Genomic DNA, 25,917 nt, shown 5'->3' with positions numbered 1-25,917 from the left:
TAACTCAAAATCTTTCATTAAACAGAGATTATGGAACTGTGGTATAATCGCAATAATACACTCAAAGTTTGTCCTATAACATAATGGCACTGATGTGCTGATCTACGCCACTCATGTATTATGGCTTAATTATGGCAAGAACTACTCAACTAAGTCAATAAAAAAAATTACTTTAAGAAAAAAATAAAGGACAATCAATCCAAAAAGAAGATTGTTTTTAAAAAACTATAAAAGTATCCTCAAGTGCAGTCACTGCAAAGACCATAAAAAAACGTATGATAAAACTGGCGCTCATCAGGACTGCACCATATATCAAATATATAGATGTTAAGCATATCAAAATATTGCACAATTGAACCCCCGCTCATGCAGCTTTGCCATCAAGCTGCCGGCGCTCAGAGGGAGCAAAATTGGCCCTGCTCCCTCCGGGTGGGTAGATGGCGCTCTCTCCCCACATCACTCCTAGGGTGATGTCTGCAGCACAGGGAGTCTGTGAGCTGATGTATCAGAACCGAGTCGCTGCCCTTTCCTCCGAGCGCTCAAAAGAAAGCGGTGGCTGACTTCACATGTATCGGAGGGGCATTACTAGTGATAGGTGGAGTCCTAATGAGTGGGTTGGGTAATTGGCTGTGCTAAATTAAAGGGGAGAAAATAGGAAACAATTTGAAACCAAATTATATTTAAAAAAAAAAAAAATAATATATATATATATATATATATATATATTGCACAATTGTTTCAAGTCTAAATATTGTGATATAATATTAGTACTATATTGCCCAGCCCCATATGAATCATTTTAACAGGGATGCTCAGTCTGTATGAGTTTAAATGGCTGAAACTGTAAAAGTATGAGATAAAGGTGCACTAGTGATCTGTAGTGATCTGTAGTGATCTGTAGTGAATCTGTAGTGATGTGTAGTGAGTGTATAGTAGTGACAGTTGTGTTTAATGCAGCGAGCTGATGGTCTGAACACTGGATGGTGAACTTCTCTCTCCGGCTGTAAGAATGTGGCATTTAGTCAAAGTCAAAGTCAAAGTGGTTTTTATTGTCATTTCAGCTATATACAGAGTACACAGTGAAACGAAACAACGTTCCTCCAGGGACCATGGTGCACATAAACACAGTGTAGACAGAACAATAGTGCAACAGTACAAAAGTGCAGACAGACAATACAACACAATACAGACAAAGAATAATAAATAACAAGACAGTGTGCAAATTATGCAGTGTGCAAAAAGTGTGCAAAAAAGACCAGTGAGGTAGTAATTACTCTATTACACAGTGTGCAATAGAGTCCAGTGAGGTAGTAGGGTTTTAGTGCTTTCCATTTTCTGGGGTAAGTGGGGTAAGAGTGTGTGTGCATGTACAGAAAAACCATCAGTTCAGTCTCTGCAGTTGAGGAGTCTGATGGCTTGGGGGTAGAAGCTGTTGCAGAATCTGGTCGTGCTGGACCGGATGCTGCGGTACCTCCTTCCCGAAGGCAGGAGGGAGAACAGTTTGTGTGAGGGATGGGTGGGGTCATTCACAATGCTGGTTGCTTTGCGGATGCTGCGGGTGGTGTAGATGTCCGTGATGGAGGGGAGAGAGACGCCAATGATCCTCTCAGCTGTCCTCACAATACGCTGGAGGGTCTTGCGGTCAGAGACGGTGCAGGTCCCAAACCAGGCAGTGATGCAGCTGCTCAGGATGCTCTCAATGGTCCCTCTATAGAAGAGTGTGAGGATGGGTGGAGGGAGACGGGCCTTTCTCAGCTTCCGGAGGAAGTAGAGACGCTGCTGGGCTTTCTTGGCTGTAGAGCTGGTGTTCAGGGTCCAGGTGAGGTTATCTGCTGGACACCAAGGAACTTGGTGCTCTTAACAATCTCCACAGAGGACCCGTCGATGTTGAGTGGAGAGTGGGTGTGTTGTGCTCTCCTGAAGTGAGGGAGAGATGAAGGGTGGTGGTGATGGCATCGTCCGTGGAGCGATTGGGACGATACGCAAACTGCAGGAGGTCCAGTGAAGAGGGCAGTCGTGTCTGGATGTTCCTCATGTCTAGCCTCTCGAAGCACTTCATGATGATGGGTGTAAGTGCAACGGGACGGTAGTCATTGAGGCAGGACACTGTGGACTTCTTTGACACGGGAACGATGGTGGTGGACTTGAGGCACGTTGGGACAGTGGCGCTGCACAGGGAGATGTTGAAGATGTCCGTGAGAACATCTGTCAGCTGGTCTGGGTGGGATGTAGACAGCAGCTATTAGCACGGCGGAGAACTCCCGTACTAAATAAAAAGGTCTGCACTTGACTATCAGGAACTCCACCAGCGGAGAGCAGTGTTTGGCGACAGTCACGGCGTTGTTACACCATTCCGTGTTGATGTAAACACACACGCCTCCACCGCGGGTCTTCCCGGATAGAGCCGCGCTCCTATCCGCTCTGAACGCGGTTAGCCCGGCTAGCTGAATGAACGTTCAGCCACGATTCCACAAAAACCAAAGCACAGCAGTCTCTGAACTCACGCTGGGTTGTTCGCTGGAATCGGATGTAGTCCAGTTTATTTTGTTTGCCAGAAAGAGCGATGGTATAGCCGGCCGGTTAGGACTAGCCTTTAGCCTCGCGCGGATCCCGGCTCTCTTTCCGCACTTCCGCTCGCACCGCTTGCGATGGCACTTCCGCTGGGCTCCGGCGTCAGGACACACCGCGGGCTGGCGGCCTGGGTCTCTAAGCAGGCTAAGCTCAAGTAGCGTCTGCAGAACCTTGTCCGGTAGCGTGTTTTCTGGCTGATTTCTCCACTGTAGCAGGGTCTGGCGGTGGTAGAACATGTGCACGGGTGTTCTGATGCACATATTTGCAGGAAATAAACGGAAAAAACGACAAATAGTAACACAAAAGCACCATTTAACGGACCCGGAGCGGCCGCTGCATGTTAACGCGCCGCCATCTTGGGTGGGTTTATGTGTAAATCTGCAGTGTGTGTGTGTTCCTGTAGTTTTGTGAGGTTGTAAAGGTTACAGCTACAGGAATGTGTGTGTGTGTGTGTGTGTGTGTGTTTGGTATGTGTGCTGTGCATACATGTAAATTATTGTACCCTCTGACTGAAGCTGCAGTACAGACCTGTACCTTAAGCTTTTTTTGTGGCCTTTGATGGCACAATATTGCAAATTGTTCAAATCAATAAATATAATAACATAATATAAAGATTTGTGTTCATTTCTGTCTCTTGATGTGTTTATTTAAATAGCTTTGCCTACACTAGGCCTGTTACAATAACAATCATTGCGATAAACTATATATAAATATAATTTTAAGACCATTAAATGCCACTGACATGATAATAAAAGAATAGCATAGCAAAGCAGTTATACCCTTTTAAACACAACAATAATTGTGGGAAAAATATATTTTTTCTTAATTAGTCTATTTTCACTCCTTGCGCTTGCGCTGTTAAAATAGCGATGCACAAATCCAGTTTTTACATCAACAATAAACAGAATGAAGAATAAAATAATATTACTGTTCCCTTAACTGAGCTGCTGGTGTATTTTCACAGCGTGAACGAATTGGGAATGCTGGCCACATTTTGATAGATTTTTACATATAACATACTGTATAAGCTCAAAGAATGTCATAATGTTGAAGATTTTATTTTTATTTATTTTCAGCACAAAACCCAACTGTCTGAAACACCAAAAGAGAGCTCAATACACCACATTTTCCTCCAGAAGAACCAAATAAACATCAGTAAAGTCAGTGGTCAGTAAGAGTATCAACTTAATCAAGGTAAAATTCTATATAATATTAAAATAAACCCTTAAAAATCATAAGGTCAGTGTTTATTAAAAAAAGGACTGGATATGTAAACTATCTGTTGAATGGGAATTGAGAATGTTGGCCATTTTTTTTTATACATTTACACATATAAAAGATCAAATAAAAACATAATTTTTCCAGAGATTTCCAGCATTTAACTTCTATTACCTGCAAAGAATAAAACAAAAATATCTAAAATATCTTGGTAAACTGCCTAAAACACCACAAGAAAGCACAATACATCACATTTTTCTCCAAAGAAAATCCAAAAAAACATAAAGTCAGTAAGAGTATCAACTTAATACAGGTAAAACTCTATATAATATTGAAACAAACCCTTAAAAATGCTCATAAAGTCAGTGTTTAGTAAAGAAATGATTATGTAAACTGTGTGATTAATGGAAATTAGGAATGCTGGTCATTTCTGATACATTTCCACATATAAAAGATCAAAGAATGCCATCATTTTTCAAGACTTTAGGTGTGATAAATTTTATAGAACAATCTCCAGCACCTTCTCTGTCTCTAAAATGTCTTGGTAAACTGTCTAAAATACAACAAGAGACCGCAATAAACCACATTTTCCTCCAGAAGATCCAATTAAACATCAGTAATGTCAGTGTTTATTAAGAGTATCAGCTTAATCCAGGTAAAACTCAATATAATATTAAAACAAATCCTAAAAAAAATGCTCTTAAAGTCAGTGTTTAATAAAGGAATGATTATGTGAACTGTGTTTAATGGGAATTATGATTATTGGACATCTTTTTATTGATTTTTACATATAAAAGCTCAAAGAATGCCATAATTTCTCAAGATTTTAGGTGAGTTAAACTATATATAACTATATTCAGCACAAAACTAAAAAGGAAACCAGAAGAGAGCACAATACACCACATTTTCTCCAGGTAAATAGCCAAATCAACATAGACTCATTGGTCACTGAGAATATCAACATGTAAAACTCTATAGAATATTGAAATAAACACTTAAAAATGCTCAGAAAATCAGTGTTTATTGCAGGAATTATTATGTAAAATGTGTGTTTAATAGGAAGTATGCTGGCCATATTTTAATATATTTCCACATATAAAAGCTCAAAGAATGCCATAATTTTTCAAGATTTTGGAACAAAACTAAAGATTACTCTAAAAATGTCTTGGTAAACTGTCTAAAGTTTACCACAAGAGAGCGCAATACACCACAGTTCCTCCAGAAGATCCAAATAAACATAAACTCAGTGGTCACTGGGAGTATCAGCATGTAAAACTCTATATAATATATAAATATATATATATAACATATAAACCCTTGAAATGCTAATAAGGTCAGTGTTTAATAAATGCATGATTATGTAAACTATGTGTATAATGGGAATTAGGAATGCTGGCCATATTTTGATTGATTTTTAGATATTAATGCTTAAAGAATTTCATAATTTTGAAGATTTTAGTTGAGATTTCCAGCATTTGCCTAAAGATTCCTCTGAAATATCTTGGTAAACGGTCTGAAGTTTACCACATGAGAGCGCAATACACCACAGTTCCTCCGGGGAAAGATGCACTTGTGCAAAAAAATGCAAAGAACAAAGAACATCTCTGCTTTTCACTACTTCACTCTGAACAGCACAGTGAGCACACTAGTGAAGATTCGTGATCATAGTAGAGCTCATTTAGGCACAGAAACTACCGCAAAATAAGCCCAAATAAAAAAGTAGTTTAACTTTTCTCCATTTAAATCGTTTTTTATACAGTTTTCCTGTTAGAAAACCCATTAAAACCCATTCTAACTTCTCTCCAATTAAGTTTCTTCTTCTTCTTCTTCTTCTTCTTCTTCTTCTTCTTCATCTATCACTATCTGGACTGAAGTTTATCAGCCTGAGATCAGAGAGGAAAAGCCCCCCCACCTCCTCTCGAGCTCCTCCTCCTCCCCTTCCCAACATTTACAACCCCAGGGGGCTCTGGCTCTGACTGCCCTCGCCACATTAAGCCCCTCCCACACTTGAACCGAGCATTTGCATGCAAAAAAAGAAAAGAAAAGAAAAGACAAACAGAAGTGAAGGAAAGCTTCATTATGGACAAATAATAACAGTGACGGGCGCAGGATGAGTTTGGAGGGGGACTCCTCGCGCTGGAGATGGGATTTGTTTTGGAAGGCGCGCGCAATTGGAGGAAAGGAGAGCTTTCTGAGGTGCCTTCAGGGTTGAACTGTGTGAAGAAGTTTGTTGAAGAAGTTCAAGAAGTTCTCTGGACCGCATGTTTGGTGCTTTTGAGACTTTGTGGAGTGGAGTTTAAAGGACGTGGGCGAGGAGAAGACATGCTGAGAGGTGTGGACACGAGTTTTTCCACTTTCAGGTAGTTTTACCGCAGTTTTGCGCAGGTTTACGCGTCTTTGTTCTGTTTGTAGTGCTTGTAGTTTGGTGCGTTTGGGGGTTTCAGCCCCCCATGCGCTCTTCTGCTGGGAAGTTCGCGTGGTTAAATGGGGGAGGCTGTAGACTCTGGACTGTAGAGGCTGTAGCTGTGGAGAGCTTTTCTCAATGAACTAAAAGGGAAAAAAAGGAGGGAAATAAGCTCAAACTCCTAAAGAGAGAGACAGAGAGAGAGAGAAAAAAACAAAGTGTGGGGGAGGACAAGCAAACGCAATGGCAGGGAAAGAGACAGAAAGTAAAGCAGCTGTTTACTGTTCTGTCTCCATCAAAAAGCTGGATAGCTGGACCATAATAAGTAAGAGCCAGGACCAGCAACACCACAAATCAGAGGATTTAGAAAGCGCAGCAGCCCTTCCCCCTCAGGCTGTGGCAGCAGCAGGAGAAAAAGCTCAGCCCTCGGACGGCCAGAGTGTTGCTGTTGCAAGAAAAGTTTCCAAAATCTCAGCAGCCTTCCTCCCAACCACAGAGCTAAACACAGCCTCTGGTCTCACAGTTCGCCTACTCTCTGAGAAGTTCAGTGCAAGCCACGGCTCTGTGCTGCTAGGAGCTAAGAGTTCTGCTTTTCCCAGGGCAAGATCTGCAGATCCAGATCCTGATCAATATCAAGACCTATCAATATCACCTGTTCAGCACAGTGGATTATTACCTGAAGTTCCTCCAACTGAAGCTGACGTTTCACTGGGTAATACATCACCTACTCAAACTAATCAAACTACTCAAACTATCCCAACTACTAAGGATCATCACTACTCAGCTCGGGAGTCTGTGTCTGGCTCAGATTCCTCCTTGGACCGTGGAGTTCCGAGAAGACGGGCTCGGAAATCTGTAGATGGCACGACTGCAGGTAAGCAAGATCATTCTGAAAGCTTTACCCACTCTGCCAACTTTGCCAGCTTTGCCAACTTTACCAACTTTAAAAGTAATGAAAGCACAGAAACTTTTTTGCAATCAGAAGATGATGATAATGTTTTTGTTGTAGGAGTTCCAGCCTACAAATCCAATCGCAGGTATCGCTCTTCGTTCGACGAGGCACCGCACCTTCACATTGACTCAACCTGGCCGAGTGTAACGAAAATCCGAGAGCTGTTCGGGGACGGGACTGAAAAAGCCCAGGAAAAGCCTCAACAACAGCAACTTCAACCCAGAAAGCAGCACAGGTCCACGTCAGACGCAGACGACTTGAAATCCATCGCACATCACCTTCACCTTCAGTACTTAAACCAGTACGCTTCGAAAGAGGAGAGCTCTGTTGATCTGTCTTCTTCTTCTTCGGACCTCTTTCACGACTCGCTGCAAAGAGGAGCTTGGCATGATGCGTATCAGGAGGACAGCTCAGATTATGGCACAGACAGGCTGTCTGGGCTGCCGCCCGCGGACTCGGCTTTGCTAAGCCGCAAGGAGAAACTGTGTCACTCTACTTTTAGCACTGAAACTTGTTCCCACGATGATTTAAGCTGGCAAACAGAGCTGAGGAGAAAGCAGCAACAGCACCAGCAGCAGCAGCAACAATCATCGGATATAAGCAACACATGTGGTGGCAGAGAGGGAACACAGGGCTGCCCAGCAAGAGTGGGCAGAGTGGGCCGTGACCCCAGGCCCTCTCCCTCTCCCCCGACCCCACCGCCTCGCAGTAGCTCGGCTGCACTACCTCTCAGCTCCCATCACTCCTGTGCTCACCATAAGCAGCTGGAGGAGCAGAGGCAGAGGGCAACGCAGCCACCGGATAGTTTGCATTCCTCACATAACTCCTCAAAACCACACACAGGCCCCTCCGTGGAAGTGGAAGCAGCCAGCGTTCGCAGGAGAGTCAGCTCTGGAGAAGAGGAGGAGGAGGAGGACGAGTCTGAAAGAAGACAGACTGGTAGAAACTCGCACTTGTTTGCTCTTCGCAGCAATGGAGGACTTGGCACCAAGTATGGCGCCTGGGCAAAGCCAGTGCGAAGGTCGTCAGGCAGCGAGGAAGACAGTCCTGGAAGTTTAGCTCATCACAGCAGAGACATTAGACGGCGCTCTTTGAGAAAAAAGAAGAAAAGCAGCAGCAGCTGCAGTAGAGACAATGGGGAGTCTGACGACAGCGATGAGCCCCAGCAGCCTGTAGCAACTGAGCACCTGGAGCGTCACCAGCCTCAGCACCAACACCAGCACCTGCACCAGCACCATCAGTCCTCTGATTCCCATTCCCAGATGGAGGGCCACAAGCCTGAAGGTTTCCAAAACAGGTCAAGGCCCTGTTATGGTGGGCCAGCATGGGAGCGAGGGTACCCAATCCAAGGCTCCTCAATAGTTCAGGAAAGCTACAAGCGCCTGTACAAAGCATCTGAAGGTCAAGTTGGTTCCAGTCACGTCCCACTAGTGTCACGTGTATCAAAAGTAAACATCCCCTCATTTTTAATAAGTCCCCTAGGGTCGCGGAGCAGCAGCAGGTATTCTAGCACAGAGACCCTGAAAGAAGAGGATCAGCCATCTAATGTTTCGAATGCTTCGTCATCTGTTTTAAGCAAAACGTTTCACGGCAATGCCACTATGTACCGCTCACCTAGCTTTGGACATGGAGACAACTTTTCTCGGGCTCCCGTCCGGGTTCGACCCAGGTTAGTGCCTGGGTTAAGTCCGGGTGATGCTGTCTCTGGCACGACAGATAACAGGCTATACCGTAGCTCTGTCGTCAGCGATAAACAAAAGGATAGAATATCCATGTCGAATCCTGATATTGCCTCAGATACTCTATCCCTGCTGAGCTACCTGAAAACAGATTTACAAGAGCTGAGAATGAAGAAGAGAAAAGGATGTGACGGTGAAGAAGGGCTTAACTATGGCTTCCAGGGTGGTCATGGTACGTCCCCTGTCTACAGAATGGGCTCAAGAACAGCGCCAGGTCTGAACACCAGACGGCCTTCGCTGAAAGACCTCACTGCCACTTTGAGGAGGGCCAAATCTTTTACGTACTCTGAGAAGCCGTTAGGGCGAAACTGTTCAGGGACTGGGCCGGCTATGAGGAGTTCCTCCGAGCAGCGACTGGACTGTGATGGAGACGATGGAGATCGAATAGTGGTCTCCGATCGTGAAGTGGAAAGTGATGATTGTAGAGCTGGCTATGGTGGCTACGACGAGCCCATGCCAACCCCTCTTCAAGATCGCTACGTTCAAGAAGCGAGACAGGTTATACGTGATATTTGCAACATGAGTGCTGGTAAAGATGACGACGATTACAATTATGAAGATGATGAAGGATTCAAAGGAAAAGAGAGCTCTGTTTTGGATGAAGATGGCAAAGAAGGAGATAAGATGATGAAAATGATAATGAAGCAACATGAGAAGGAGGATGTGCAGATTGTAGACACTGAAAAATGTAAAGAGCAAGCTGAGCGGGAAAGTGCGAAGTGCTTACTGAGAGGAAATTCGGAAGAGAATGTGTTCTGTGATAAGTTGGTGGACGAGCTGTCTGGACACGAGTCCAGTCTGACAGATGAAGGAATAGTAACAGAGCCGGAGGCTGGAGGGCTGTCCTCTGGCACAGATATACTGGGCCAGACGCTCACTGTTTGGAATCAGTCTGGACTGTATGAAGAGAAGGCGGCTGACATGACTCCCGAGAACTCTTTCTCCGCTCCGGCTCCTTCTGTAAGGACGGAATATGAAGCGGTAGCCATCGGAGGAGATCTAAACATCAGTAAAAACATCAACCAGACTGCTGTGGAAGCTCCTTCAACTCCCAGTGCTCTACGGAGACGGAGAAAGTTCTCCTCAACAGGCAACAATGGCTCGGACTCAAGCAATGGGAGTAACGGTGAGTCGAATGGCGAGTCTGCTTATCGCTCTCTTAGCGATCCCATGCCAAGACGTCGCTCGGTTGCAGAAGACACGGGTAACGGCTACTCAGTGGACAGCAACCTGCTCGGTTCACTTTCTCTAAACTCCAAAGCAGGGGTTGGAACAGACTCCTCTGCTGCAGATCTCTCTGAATGTACCGGCAGCGCGGCGAGTGACCTCTCGGTTTGTAGCGACAGTCTCCGAGATTACAGCAACGTCATCCAGAGCATTGTGCACGAGCCTGGTGCTATGGACAAACTCATTGACGAGAAAGCGAATGGTAAAGCTGTGAAAAAGAAAAGTTTTAGCGACCCCAGCAGGCGTGGAGAATTGACCGCGCCAACCCTGGATGTCCAGAAACATCCCAACGAACCTATCAATGAATCCGAGCAGCCCATCCCACCTTCCAGCAGCGAGCCTATCTTGTCAGAGCAAAGAGACGAGCTGTGGGAGCTGAACAATGAACAGCGACAGCCTTATTCGGGTCGGAGACCTCGGTCGCAGTCTGAGCACGTTCTGCCTTCACAATTGGACCGAAACAGGAATACTAAAGCAGATGGTGATGAATCAGGCTTCTCTTTTGACCCAAAGCTGGCTCAAGTCTTGTCACCCTGCATAAGCCGACGCAGCTACAAGAAACGCACTCATCGTGTCGCCCACCAGCACTCCTGCGAGGAAGGAGACCAGCTACAAGAGCAACAGGAGGAGAACCAGTCCCCTGAAGATCGTCTGGCTCTGGATGACACAGCGTCAGTCCTTCCTCAACTCCCACCTCCTAAAATTAGGCCGAAACATGTGCGCCATGCGAGCGAACCTGCCACCTTTTTACCCATCGCTCCTTCCCCCTCCAACCAAGACCACCAGCAAGGTAGCACCTTTAAGCCCCCAGAACTCAAACACAACCAGGGTGAGGGAACCCCGTCACTTGAGGACGTGACTGAGCAGTACATCTTAGCCTTGAACCCTCCTGAAGGGTCTTCGGATGCCCCGGTGTCGAGCGCTGAGGAGGTCGTGACCGAGGGTTCCAGGTCTATTCCTGCGACCCCGACCACTCCGAGTGGACCCAGCGTTCAGAGGAAGTCCAGCGTGGATCTGAGTCCAGCTCCGCTCAAAGCCAAGCCTCGGGTGGTAAGTGCTGTGTTTTTTTTATTTTTTGGCTATTTTTGTGCTATATGGTGTGTGTTTAGTGTGTAGGTTGTTAGTACATGGTGACTGTGTGTGTGTGTGGGTGTGTGTGTGTGCCTGTTTTGAATGTGCCTTAAACTGAGTGTGTTTACATGCATTTCATAACTCGATTACTGTGAAATACTGTGGAATATGGAGCTAGTCTGTAATCTGATCAGTGTGTTAAAATGAATATGGATAATCATAAGTGGCTCAATAATCAGATTCTTGCTTTGCAGCCAGCCAATGAACTCACAGAATAATTTGGCGTTAATGTATATCCATGATACAGGGTAGGGGTATGCTATATTGTTTATAATATCGCAAACGTTTTTGAATAATGTGAACGATATTATACCCTGAAATATCGTACCATATCACCCACCCCTAATTATCACATCCGGGTACTACTTTTTTTATTTTTATTTATTATTATTTTTTTTTTACTGTTTTTAGCAAAAAAAAAATTCACACTGTTCTTATTTCCCAATATATATCTACTAGAGACAGATTATGTTATATATTTTTTTAATTCAATGTTTTGTCATATCTGCATATCTGCAGTTGTCGCAAAAATACCATGAAATATCATGATATTATATTGGGGCCATATTGTCCACCCCAAATACAGGGCTTATGATTCAATATATTGTGATATATGACAATATGACACATTTATATTACAATGTATTTTAATTTCTAAAATTTCGATAATGGTATGAACAGTATTTAATCACACACTGACAGAGCTGGGCTATATAGAAGTTTACGGATATTATCACAATCCACAATTTATTGCAATATTTTGGCATATTTTGAGTCAGCATTGGCAGATTCTTAAAACTGCTGTTTAAATACTCTTTTAAGCATATGACAAATTGTATAATCAGATTGCAAAAAAACACTGCTGTAATTGTAATTATGAACATGCATGTATTCACACTCACTGAAACTAAAGATGCTGAAGTTGCTGGTTGAAGCTTCTGAATTGAGGGTGTTGTGTTTTTTTACGTTAATTTTAATGTTTAATTGTTTAATTGGATTGATTCTCTTATTATAATTGTGTGCTTAAACCAAAGATCGTGTCTGAAGACATCTTGTAAAGTGTGTGTGTCTGTGTGTGTGTGTGTGTGTCATTCATGAATCATTTGATGGATTGTTGCCTCAGATTCCAGTGAAGTGGATTTTTATGACCTGGGTTTTGTTTTTTTTCCTCTGAAAGTGATTGAAAGATCATCCAAACAGGCTTTCTAGGAAAAATGACTCCTCCTCCTTGTTGTTTTGGTTTTCACTACACTCAGACTTTACTCTACAGCTCTTTTAAGGCTTCTGGGCATGTTTACTCCTCGAAAATGCAGTGTTTTCCTGTGTTTTCTAGTGTTTTTCTCTGTGTTTTATTGCTGATTTATGGCTTGAGAGATGTTTGGGTCTGAAATTGATGGAAACAGCCCTTCCAAACAGGGTTTCTAGGAAAAATGTCTGCTTTTGATTCGTTCTGCCTCTTTTCTCTCTCTTTTCTATCTACTGAGTGAAAATCAGAATATTGTGGCTTTTTCATAACTTTTTTTTGTATTTTTTGGTGAAGATTCTAAATTCTTTGACTTGAAATATATTTATCATATGCCGTAAGATTGCATCATAATCATATTTTACCATCTTATTCACTATTTTCTGTCATGGCAAGCTAAAAAAAAAAAAATAGCACTTCAAAATCTTCTCTTGAATTTTCAATGAATTAGTGCACATGTACACATGCATGCATATCTTGTTCTGTTTGAAAGCTACATTTTTCTAAATATATTATATTATTTCTAAAAAAATATATATTTCTAAAAATATTTATAAAAAGAAAAAGTAAAAAATATTTAAAATTATTGTGACATTTTATCGAGAAGAAGTGGACAGCGTTGGCTTTACCTCAGCTAATTATAGAGATAATACGAGACAAATTAAATAAAATTAATATTTATATTGTTAATTGCTGATGATGCAGCAGTAAGTGTCTGTTTTCAGTTCCTTAAAAACTAAAACTAAAATGATTGTGTAATATTAGTACTGTATCCACGTGTCTGTCCCTAATCTGTGTGCATGCAAAGAGAATTTAGTATTTATCGTGTTTTAAAGTGGATTTGTGGGCTTTTTCCTCTGAAAATCTTTGAATAAGCGCTTCTAAACATGTTTTCTAGGAAATGTCTGTTTCCCCTTTTCCACTATTCCTTTCTTTCCTATTGTGTCAATTTCAGAATACTGTTTCTTTTGGCATCTCGAAACTTTAAAAAAGGACCACTATTAGCAGTGGTTTCTGTGTGTTTTGAAGTGGGTTTGTGGCCTTAAATATCAGTTTTTCCTCTGAAAATGGTTAAAAGATTGTATCTAAATATGGTTTTTAGGAAATGACTTGTTCTTGTTTGGTCTATTCCCCTTTCACACTATTCCTTTCTTTCAATTTTAGAAAACTGTTTCTTTTGGCGTCTCGAAACTTAAAAAAATGACCACTATTAGCAGTGGTTTCTGTGTGTTTTGAAGTGGATTTGTGGCCTTAAATATGCTTTTTTTCCCTCTGAAAATGAATGAAAGATTGTATCTAAACATGGTTTCTAGGAAATGACTTGTTCTTGTTTGGTCTATTCCCCTTTCACACTATTCCTTTCTGTCAGTTTTAGAAAACTGTTTCTTTTGGCGTCTCATAACCTTCAAAAATGACTTAAAATGTTTAATTCTTTTGACTTGTCAATTTTATAAGAATATAGCAGCTCATACATGTTAATGGGCTTTCCTAGCTATGTAAACCCAATTGACAGTACTGAAGTGGGGTTATGTTCATATATTGCACAATAGGTCAGTAATGTAGTTGTCTAAATGATATTGACTACTTGGCCATTTGAAAAGCAGTGTTTTCTGTCTTTTCTCTGAAAATGATTAAAAGAGCACATCTAAATAGTGTTTCTATGAAATATTACAGTTTATTTTATGGCCCACTACCTTTTTACTTTATTTCTTTACTTCCTACTACCCATGCTTTACTTCATCAGTCTCTATTCGAGTGTATGTTTTTTCTTTTTTGGCACTTAGCTCATTGAAAAGTGGTGTTTTCTTATGCTTTTAAAGACAGTTGTATACAGTACCAGTCAAAATCTTACAGCACTTCATGCTTCCCTCTGCTGACAACTTTTATAGAGGTGCAGATTTCATTTTCCAGCAGGACTTGGCACACTGCCCACACTGCCAAAAGCACCAGTTAGCCTTCTATCATTGCTGTCCAATGAAAAACAAGTATCTCCAAAACAGCAACTTTATAGAAGAAAGAAAAAAACTTCTAAATGTTCAATGGAAGTCAATGTAATAAGAGTCAATGTAAAAAGTATTTCTATTGGTCCGTTTATGAAAACATTTTTAACACAGTGTAAGGGACAGTTTGTCTGTTCAAATTATGTACTAAACTATAATTAACAAAGAAAGAAATACTTGTTTTTCATTGGACAGCGATGATATAATATTCACATTTTCTGAAACACTGATGTTTGGGTTTTCATTGAGTGAAAATCAGAATACTGTGTCTTTTGGTGTTTTTTTTTTTTGTTGTTTTTTTTTTAAAGACTTTTCTTGACTTAGACTTGATTCACTGTTTGCCATAAGATTTCATCGGTTTACTCCATCAGGCTCTATTTGGGTCTATGTACATGTTTATAAGCAATTAACTCATTAAAAAGAAGGTGTTTTATTGGGGGTTCCAGTTCCCTGTATTTGAAACAGAGTTGTATAGAGTACCAGTCAAACATTTGGACTCACCTTTTAATTTAGTGTCATCTGCTGGTGTTGGTCCAATGTGGATTTCATTTTCCAGCAGGAATTGGCACACGGCCCACACTTCTAAAAGTACCAATTGGTCTTGTATAGTATTCAAATTATTTTGAGACACGGATTTTAGTTTTTTTTATTGGCTGTAAGCCATAATCATCAACAATCTAAACAATAAAACATGCTTAAAATAGATCACTCGGTGTTTAATACATCTATATAATAGATGAGTTTCACATTTTGAGCTGAATATAAATAAAATAAAATGATTTTTTTTTCAATGACATTCATTTTTTTTTCATTCAAAGTTGTTTCCTTTTAACTTTTGACTGGTACTGTTTTTTTGTTTCAGTTGCTTAAATGATCTTGCTGGATTAAAATATCCTCCGTATATGTCTTATTTATTAAGTGTAAGTGTAGTTTTGTTGTATTTAGATGGTGATTTATCAGAGTTTCCTCTCTGTACTGTGTATCCTGAACCCACTTTAGCACTGCTGCTATTTTTATAAGGCCGGATTAGGCCTCACTGTCCTGTGCTGCACCTTTTATGGCTGTGTGTTTTCTGCACATTTTGTTAATGCGAGGCTGTCTGTGCTGCTTTGTGGTTTGTTGAGTTTCGGGACGCTGTTTTTGGGTCTGTTTGGGTGTTTTTGGGTCTGCTGGCTGGCTGGCTGGCTGATTATGGGATGGCTGTAAATGAATTTACATGATCGACAGTGTGTTTCTTCGCCTGAAGCAGATCCAGCATTCCTGAGCCTTCAATTTTTAATCGTCCTTTTTTTTTTTTTAATGAAGGGTCATTATGAAACACTCAGCAGGGAAATGCCTTTGTGGCCTTCAGCTTTCAGCTCTGATAATTCAGTGTAATTCCAGCCATCCTTCATTCAGTGTCTCTCTCCGTCTGATCTCTCTCTCTCTCTCTGTCTCTCTGATACAAACTGCACATTATTATGGAAGATAAATAGAATGAAACTGGTGCCTGGAGAGAAATGACAGCACTTTATCTGAGGAGCTCCTGCTGCTGTTTTTATCAGAGTAAAGTTGAAAAACAGCAAACAGCTATTATTCACACAGAAAAGAGACTAATAGAATTATACAATCAAATCACAGGTCAGAGAAAAGTCAGTTTTAAAGTCTTAGTTATTTATATTATATGTACTCCTAACAGTAGAGTAAGTCACAAACCTATATTAAAGCCCAGTCATGCCAAAAAAATAAAAATAAATAAATAAATAAAAATACTGTGATGTAGAATCGTGTGAATCTTGGAAAAATACACTCTTAAACTGTCTCTAAATGTCTGGTCCTTCTAAAAGAAGTGTCTAGCAGCTCAGTGCAGTGATGTAAAGCTCAAATGAGAATAACAAAAAGTCATGGGACCCAATAATATTCCCATGTTTGGCGAGTTTGTGTCAAAAATTGAGTATTCAATAATCAGATTATTGAATTGTTACAGCAGTTTCATACATTAGTGTTGTATTGTTATGTTTGCACATTGAAAAACGTTGCGCATAATCTGATTTATGCTAACACATTACTTAGCAACCACCTAGCAACCACAACGGATACCATAGCAACACCTTAACAACCACCTAGCAACAACATAGAAACCACTGTGGATACACTAGCAATACATTAGCAACCACTTAGCAACACCATAGCAACCACTTAGCAACCACTTAGCAACACCATAGCAACACCTTAGCAACCAACTAGCAACACCTTAGGCATCACCTAGCAACCACTTAGAAACAACCAGACAACCTACTAGATACCACCATGGATACCATAGCAACACCTTAGCAACCACCTAGCAACACCTGAGCAACCAACATGGACATCATATCAACACCTTAGCAACCACCTAGCAACACCTTTATCTGGATGGAGAGATCTATCTGTACCAGCTGAAATGCAATAGGAGTAACAAGGCTATTTTTACCACCTAGATAACACCATGGATACCATAGCAACACCTTAACAACCACCGAGCGACAACTTAGCAACAACATAGAAACCACTGTGGATACACCAGCAATACATTAGCAACCACTTAGCAACACCATAGCGACACCATAGCAACCTACTAGCAACAACTTAGGCATCACCTAGCAACCACTTAGAAACAACCAGGCAACCAACTAGATAGCACCATGGAAATCATAGCAACACCTAAGCAACCACCTAGCAACACCTCAGCATCACCATGGACGTCATATCAACACCATAGCAACCACCCAGCAACCACTTTAAAACAACCAGGCAACCACCTAGATAACACCATGGATACCTTAGCAACCACCTAGCAACACCTTAGCAACCACCATGGACATCATATCAACACCTTAACAACCACCTAGCAACACCTTTATCTGGATGGAGAGATTTATCTGTACGAGCTGAAAGGAAATAGGAGTGACAAGGCTATTTTTACCACCTAGATAACAGCATGGATACCATAGCAACACCTTAACAACCACCTAGCGACAACTTAGCAACAACATAGAAACCACAGTGGATACACTAGCAATACATTAGCAACCACTTAGCAACACCATAGCGACACCTTAGCAACCAACTAGCAATACCTTAGGCATCACCTAACAACCACTTAGAAACAACCAGGCAACCAACTAGATACCACCATGGAAATCATATCAACACCATAGCAACCACCCAGCAACCATTTGGCAACCCCATAGCAACCACAATGGGTACCATAACAACACCTTAGCGAACACCTAGCTATAACTTAGCAACAACATAGCAACCACCATGGATACCATAGCAACACCTTAGCAACCACCCAGCAACCACTTAGAAACAACCAGGCAACCACCTAGATAACACCATAGATACCATAGCAACACCGTAGCAACCACCTAGCAACATCTTTATCTGGATGGGGATTTATGAAACAGTTTTAAACTATAAGGAGTAGAAAGTTCAGATAATTGTGTTTAAAGGTAAAAATAATTACTCCAGTAAAGTATAGTTAACCTACACTTATACTGTAGTAAGACAGAAGCAGTCTAGTGTAACAGTCTCTGTCAGCAGTAATAGGTGCATTTTAAAGTATCGTACCTGAGTTCAGTAATTAGGAAGGCTGGATACTGTGTGAATTATATATATTATATATTGTGTGTGTCAGACTGTGAGCTCAGGGTTTTAGTGTGATGCTCATGTGAAAGTCTGAGGTGAAGGATGTTATTAAACCTTCTTTTAGGGTAGAGGAAAGTGGTGATGTGGGTTTAAGACCACAAAAACAGGGTGTGTGTTAGAGCAGTAATGGTAAAAACAGTGTTTGTGTGTGTGTGTGTGTGTGTGTGTGTGTGTGTGTGTGTGTGTGTGTGTGTGTGTGTGTGTGAGAGAGACCTGCTGGCTAAGCATTCCTGAAGGAGAGTGTGACGCAAGGGAACAGCATGCACACCCAAACACACTCTACAGCACATGTGTCTGAGCAGAGTGAGGGGCACACCCTCAGTGTGTGTGTGTGTGTGTGTGAGAGAGAGAGAAGATGGCCTTTTATGTCTGGAGCTGATGTTGATTTCAGAAGGTGGAGTTAGGAGTGAATCAGTGGAGCTACAGGTCTTTTAGTGCTATAAAACTCTCAATATTACAGCTATTTCAATGTTTCTTCATTGTAAATGGATACTAAATTGATTCAGACTATGAAGGAACATAAGGAATCATGTAGTAACTTAAAAGTGTTAAACAAACCAAAATACTCTGTGAAGACGCATTTAGGTGCTCTTATCTGGGGAGCTGTTTGTTAACTTGTGGTTTCTGAGGCTGGTAACTCTGATGAACTTATCCTGTCCTGTACAGTCCTGATGAGTGGCAGTTTCATCATGCACTTGAGGATACTTTCAAAGTTCTTAAAATGTTTCAGATTGAGAGACCTTCATTTCTTCTAAAAAAATACTTAGTTGAGTAGTTGTTGCTTCTCATAATCTGGATTATAACATTACTCAAATATTCACTATTCACTGTATACCTGTAACTCTACCTCTTCACTACTTTACTTTAACTGATGCTCTCAAACACTTTATTAAGAGACAAGAAATTCAAGTAATTAACTCTTGATGAGTTCAGCACAGCTGTTAACTGAAAGCCTGAATTCCAGGTGACTCTACCTCATAAAACTGACTGAGAAACTCCAGCAGAGATGTGCAAAATTGAGACGCTGAGAAGCTGAGAATCTGTGTTATATGAACAGTCTCAGGTTGTGTGTGATTTACTGCAGTGTTCTGGTGCCTCCTGTACTGTCCCTGTGCTGCCGGGGTCCACACTGCTGTGTTACAGGGTGTTTATGATCTGTGCAGTTTACAGTGTTTACAGGCGACATAATGGCATGATTTATTGGTGTGTGTGTGCGTGTGTGTGTGTGTGTGTGTGTGTGTAAGTGTATATTTCTGGATGTGTGTAAAAGTCTGCGTGTGTTTGTGTGTGTATATTTCTATGTGTGCATATGTGTATATGTATATATATTTGTGTGTGTATATGTCTGTAAATATGTGTGTGTGTATATGTCTGTGTGTATATTTCTATATATGTCTGTGTGCGTGTGTGTGCGTGTAAATGTGTATAGGCGTGTATATTTCTGTGTGTGTATTTGGGTGTAAATGTGTGTGTATATTTCTGTGTGTGTACATATGTATGTGTGTGTGTGTGTATTTCTGTGTGTGTAAGTGTGTATATTTCTGTGTGTGTGTGTGTGTGTGTGTGTGTATTTCTGTGTGTGTGTGTGTGTGTGTGTTCGTTCCTGGGCTAGCTCCTTTGACACTGGCAGTGTAGAGTGATCCTTCACAGACAGGAAGCGGGGGAACAGAAACAGGAAGTTGTTGTGGTTACTAATGTGCTTGATGATTTGCAGGGCGGGCGCTGGGAGCGGGTGTTTGGAATTAATGTGCCAGACTGCAGACGGCCAAGTACAGTCTTCTACTGATCCCTCCCTCACCCACAGCGTTTAACTAATCCACCCGTTACTGAATATAACTCAGTATATATACATAAATAGCTCTGGAAAAAAATAAGAGACCACTAAAAAATGATTAGTTTCTCTGTTTTTTCCAAATTGAAAACCTCTGGAATATAATCAAGAGGAAGATGGATGATCACAAACCATCAAACCAAACTGAACTGCTGGAATTTTTGCACCAGGAGTAAAGCAGCATAAAGTTATCCAAAAGCAGTGTGTAAGACTGGTGGAGGAGAACATGATGCCAAGATGTATAAAAACTGTGATTAAAAACCAGGGTTATTCCACCAAATATTGATTTCTGAACTCTTAAAACTTTATGAATATAAACTTGTTTTCTTTGCATTATTTGAGGTCTGAAAGCTCTGCATCGTTTTTGGTTATTTCAGCCATTTCTCATTTTCTGCAAATAAATGCTCTTAATAACAATATTTTAATTTGGGATTTGGGAGAAATGTTGTTCATATTCAGATGGTTGACATCCAACCATCTGCGTCTCACCATTATCCGAGCCAATCAGCTCTCCCTCCTGCTCTGTCTCTAAACCCATACATCACGCAGTGCCCCTCCCAAGCTACCCCTCCCATTTTTTAGCATTTTTAAATTTGATCTGAGTTTGGATTCAGCTAAAATCAGGGGGTTTAGAGCCCCTTAAAGCCTGTGTTTAGTACAGTGTAATTCTGCTGCCTGTGTAAGGAGGGCTCTATAACATTGTTCAGCTGTCTCTGTGTTGGCGGGGCCAGTGGAACACAGCTCAGATTGTCATAGTCACCAAACACAAACCAGTCCCAGTCTGAGGTCTGCAGGTTGTGACCCCTGCGCCGAGGCTGAGGAGCGCAGTGTAAAGACGTTTATGTGAATGACTCTGCAGGTTTTACTGCTGCGGGTTAATGAATAAAAGATGGAGAGAATACAGAGCATGCTCAGAGTGGAGGAAGAAGAGAGGAAGAGTGGAGGAATGAGAGAACAGGAAAAATAGATTTTATTAATCCCTTTGAATATTCAGGTTGTTCAATATAGTCATAAATGGCTATTTTATCTATTCTGATAGTATTGTTATATCATTTTAATTAGTTTTTAGTGCATTACTGCATTACTGTAGCAATCTGGCAACCCTTGTTTCAGAGCACTGCTATATACAGTTCTGGCAGGGAGTGTGGGACAGAGCTAACTGGAATAGCTCATAAATGGCAAGTTTAAGTTCATTTTTTTACACTTTATTCTTATAGATTAAATGAAATAAAGCATTCAGCATCACTTATCATGATATATATTCTCTTGTTTACTTATATTGCTACTATTACTCACAAACTGGCTTCATACATTAGCTTAGCCTTAGCATTTTGCTAAGTTTACCGAAAGACTGGCTGGCTTCCTTTATGTAAATTTTACTTTATCTGTGCTCTCACTATGGATTTAATTTTAGTTTAGTACCACCAAAATACTGTGGGCCGCTGTAAAGAGGGCTCACTTTCTCTATTTTCGATTATTGCAAGGTAATTTTTCTTTTTTCTTATTTTTGATAATCATATTATTACATTTCACACATTTCATGACATATTTGGAGTTTTTTTATGGATGTAGTTAAACATAGATACATTGTCCCACCCCTAATAGCTATTCTCTCTCTCTTTCCATATTTCTCTGTCTTTCTCTATCTGTCTCTCCATCTCTCTCTGTCTGTCACTTTTTTTTCTTTCTCTGTGTGTCTCTCTCTTTTCATGTGTCTTTCTGTGTCCCTCTCTATCTGTCTCTTTTTGTCTCTCTGTCTCACTCTCTTTTTCTTTGTCTGTGTTTGTCTCTTTTTCCATGTGTCTCTTTGTCTCTCTCCATCTCTCTTTTTGTCTGTTTCTGTCTCTCTGTGAGTCTTTCTTCCTCTTTCTCTTCTCATGTCACTGTGTCTGTCTGTTTCTCTTCCATTGTCTCTCTGTCTCTCTCTTCCCATGTCTCTCTCCCTCTCTCTCTCTCTCTCTCTCTCTGTGAGTCTTTCTCTGTCTCTGCCTCTCTCTCTCTCTCACTTTATATGTGTCTCTCTCTTCCCATGTCTCTCTCTGTGTCTCACTCTCTTAATGTTTATTTGAGTCTCTCAATCTCTCTCTTTCCATCTCTTTCTCTGTCTGTCTTTCCATGTCTCTCTGTCTCTCTTTCTTCCGATGTCTTTCTTTCTTCCCATGTCTCTCTCTCTGTCTCTCTCTGTCTCTCTTCCCATGTCTCTCTTTGTCTCTCTCCCTTCCCATGTCTCGCTGTCTCTCTCCCTCCCTCTCTCTTTCTCTTCTCATGTCACTGTGTCTCTGTCTGTTTCTCTTCCAATGTCTCTCTGTCTCTTTCGTCCCATGTCTCTCTCTCTCTCTCTCTCTCTCTCTCTCTCCCCATGTTTGAGTGCTGGTGGAGATGTAGAGCATTGCAGGGAGGTGAGATCATCAGGGTTGTGTCTGAGAGCAGATTGGAGAGTGATATCAGGTACAGGAGGGGGGGGGGGGGGGGGGTGGAAAACCAGGAAAAGTGATATTCGGGAAAAGGCGGAACAGAGGGAGCAGGAGTGAGTGAATGGAGGTGGAGAGTAAGAGAGAGAGGGGGATGATGGAATAGAGAGAGAGAGGGAAAGAAAGGGGGATCTGGTGGCGGTGTGTTATTTTCTTTCTTTTTTCCTCTCTGTGTTATTTTCACTTAAACAGGCAGCAGGAATGTGGCCTATCTTCCCTCTCTGCATAAAGGCCTTGAAAGCCACACAAGGAGTGTGTGTGTGTGTGTGTGTGTGTGTGTGTGTGTGTGTGTGTGTGTGTGTGTTGTGGAGGAGAGGACAATCTGTCTCTAATGAGCATTGTCTCTGCTCTTTATTTTTAAGGGACTTTTATTCTGTCTTTTTTTATTATTATTATTTTTTTGAAGCAGACTTATCAGATTTGTCTTGTTTTTTTTCTCTCTCTACATCCAGGTTTCCATCCAAACATTTTGAATGAAATATGTCTGTAAGTTAAATAATGGAACTGGTGTGGAATGTGTAAAAATATAACTGTGTATCATGATAGGACCATCTGCAGGTCCAGTCTAGTTTGGAGTAGTGTATAGGGTATTGGGAGTATAAAGTAGAATAAGGCTGTATTGAATAGTAAAAGGCTTTATAGGGTAGTATGAAGCTGTATAGGGGAAGGTATAGGGTAATATATAGTGGAGTATAATTAGTATGGACTATGCAAAGTATAGGGTAGTAGAAGGTAGTATAGGGGAGTGTAGAGTAGTAGTAGATAGCATAGTGGATTATAGAGTAGTAGAAGGTAAATTAGGGGAGTGTAGGGTAGTAGAAGGTTGTACAGAGAGAAGTATAGGGAAATATATAGTGGAGTATGGCTTAGTATAGTGGAGTATAGGTTAGTATGGGCTATATAGAGTAGTAGAAGCTAGTATAGGGGAGTATAGGGTAGTAGAAGGTGGTATAGGGTAATATATAGTGGAGTATAGGTTAGCATGGGCTGTACAGTGTATAGGGTAGTAGAAAAAGATAGTATGGGGGAGTGTAGGGTAGTAGAAGGTTGTACAGGGGGAAGTATAGGGTAATATATAGTGGAATATGGCTTATTATTTTGGTGTATAGGTTAGTATGGGCTATATAGAGTAGAAGAAGCTAGTATAGTGGAGTATAGGATAGAATGTTGTATAGGGTAATGTATAGTGGAGTATGGCTTAGTATAGTGGAGTATAGGTTAGTATGGGCTATATAGAGTAGTAGAAGCTAGTATAGGGGAGTATAGGGTAGTAGAAGGTGGCATAGGGTAATATATAGTGGAGTATAGGTTAGTATGGGCTATACAGTGTATAGGGTAGTAGAATCTAGTATAGAGTAGTAGAAAAAGATAGTATGGGGGAGTGTAGGGTAGTAGAAGGTTGTACAAGGGGAAGTATAGGGTAATATATAGTGGAATATGGCTTATTATTTTGGTGTATAGGTTAGTATGGGCTATATAGAGTAGAAGAAGCTAGTATAGTGGAGTATAGGATAGAATGTTGTATAGGGTAATGTATAGTGGAGTATAGGTTAGTATGGGCTATATAGTGTATAGGGTAGTAGAATCTAGTATAGGATAGTAAAAGGTAATCTAGGGGAGTGTAGGGTATTAGAAGGTTGGGCAGGGGAGGTATAGGGTAGTATATGGTGGAGTATGCTTAGTATTTTGGAGTATAGGTTAGTATGGGCTATATAGAGTAGTAGAAGCTAGTATAGGGGAGTATAGGGTAGTATATAGGGTAGTAGTTGTAAAGGGTAATATATAGTGGAGTATAGGTTAGTATCAGCTATACAGAGTATAGGGTGGTAGAATATAGTGTAGGGTAGTAGAAGGTTGTACAGGGGGAAGTATAGGGTAATATATAGTGGAGTATGGCTTAGTATAGTGGAGTATAGGTTAGTATGGGCTATACAGTTTATAGGGTAGTAGAATCTAGTATAGGATAGTAGAATGTAATCTAGGGGATTGTGGGGTAGTAGAAGGTAATCTAGGGGAGTGTATGGTAGTATATGGTGGAGTATGGCTTAGTATTTTGGAGTATAGGTTAGTATACAGAGTATAGGGTAGTATAGGGTAGTAGAAGGTAATATAGGGGAGTGTAGGGTAGTATATGGTGGAGTATGGCTTAGTATTTTGGAGTATAGGTTAGTATACAGAGTATAGGGTAGTATAGGGTAGTAGAAGGTAATATAGGGGAGTGTAGGGTAGTAGAAGGTATTGCAGGTTACTGAAGGGCATTAGGGGTAATCAGAGTACATTACATTTGGCAGATGCTTTTGTCTAAAGCGAGTATAGGGTATTAGAAGGCAGCACAAGAAGGAGAGCGTAGTAGAGGGTAGTATGGGGTATTCAGCGTACAGGGTAGTATAGGGCAGTGTAAAGGAGTATGGGGAAGTATAGGGTAGCATAGGAGAGTATAGGGGACTATAGGGAGTATAGCATTGTGGGGTAAAGCAGTATTGAGTCTTACTCGTGTATGTGCCAGTGGGTGCTGTTGGCTTGATGTGTCAGTATTTATTAGAAACACTTTTCATTACTTTTTTTGTGCAGTTTGGCTTTATATTCTATTTTGTCCAGCTTCTTATTATAAGTGAAACACTTTGTCACAATATCTCTGTGCTTTTATTCAGGGTAGTAGAAGGTAGTATAGGGGAGTCAAAGGTCATATAGTGAAGTATAGGTTAGTATAGTGGAGTATAGGTTTGTATAGTGGAGTATAGGTTAGTATAGTGGAGTATAGGTTAGTATAGTGGAGTATAGGTTAGTATAGTGGAGTATAGGTTAGTATAGTGGAGTATAGGTTAGTATAGTGGAGTATAGGTTAGTATAGTGGAGTATAGGTTAGTATAGTGAAGTATAGGTTAGTATAGTGGAGTATAGGTTTGTATAGTGGAGTATAGGTTAGTATAGTGGAGTATAGGTTAGTATAGTGAAGTATAGGTTAGTACAGTGAAGTATAGGTTAGTACAGTGGAGTATAGGTTAGTATAGTGGAGTATAGGTTAGTACAGTGGAGTATAGGTTAGTACAGTGGAGTATAGGTTAGTATAGTGGAGTATAGGTTAGTATAGTGAAGTATAGGTTAGTGTAGTGGAGTATAGGTTAGTATAGTGGAGTATAGGTTAGTACAGTGGAGTATAGGTTAGTACAGTGGAGTATAGGTTAGTATAGTGGAGTATAGGTTAGTATAGTGAAGTATAGGTTAGTATAGTGGATTATAGGTTAGTATAGTGAAGTATAGGTTTGTATAGTGGAGTATAGGTTAGTATAGTGGAGTATAGGTTAGTATAGTGGAGTATAGGTTAGTATAGTGAAGTATAGGTTAGTATAGTGGAGTATAGGTTAGTAAAGTGGAGTATAGGTTAGTATAGTGGAGTATAGGTTAGTATGGGTTATACAGAGTAAAGGAGTATAGGGAAGTATAGGGTAGCATTGGAC

At 40.9% G+C, this 25,917-nt stretch overlaps 2 protein-coding genes across 2 annotated transcripts in view; both read left to right on the top strand.

The window, feature by feature from the left end:
• LOC103027870 (P2Y purinoceptor 3) overlaps window positions 1–25,917 on the top strand; it is a 352,184-nt gene that overhangs the window by 30,565 nt on the left and 295,702 nt on the right. The gene's annotated exons all lie outside the window — the stretch shown is intronic.
• Window positions 5,773–25,917, top strand: part of LOC103035791 (rho guanine nucleotide exchange factor 17) — a 171,702-nt gene continuing 151,557 nt past the window's right edge. Inside the window, exons 1-2 of the mRNA XM_049483308.1 lie at window positions 5,773–7,067; window positions 7,203–11,161. Of these exons, the coding sequence (XP_049339265.1) occupies window positions 6,437–7,067; window positions 7,203–11,161 (4,590 nt within the window). The 5' untranslated portion in view covers window positions 5,773–6,436. The remainder of the gene's footprint in view (window positions 7,068–7,202; window positions 11,162–25,917) is intronic.

The sequence above is a fragment of the Astyanax mexicanus genome, chromosome 9 (genome assembly GCF_023375975.1).
Source record: "Astyanax mexicanus isolate ESR-SI-001 chromosome 9, AstMex3_surface, whole genome shotgun sequence".
NCBI lineage: Eukaryota > Metazoa > Chordata > Actinopteri > Characiformes > Acestrorhamphidae > Astyanax > Astyanax mexicanus.
The sequence above is the reverse complement of the archived record's forward strand: the minus strand, read 5'-3'. Positions and strand labels throughout refer to the sequence as shown.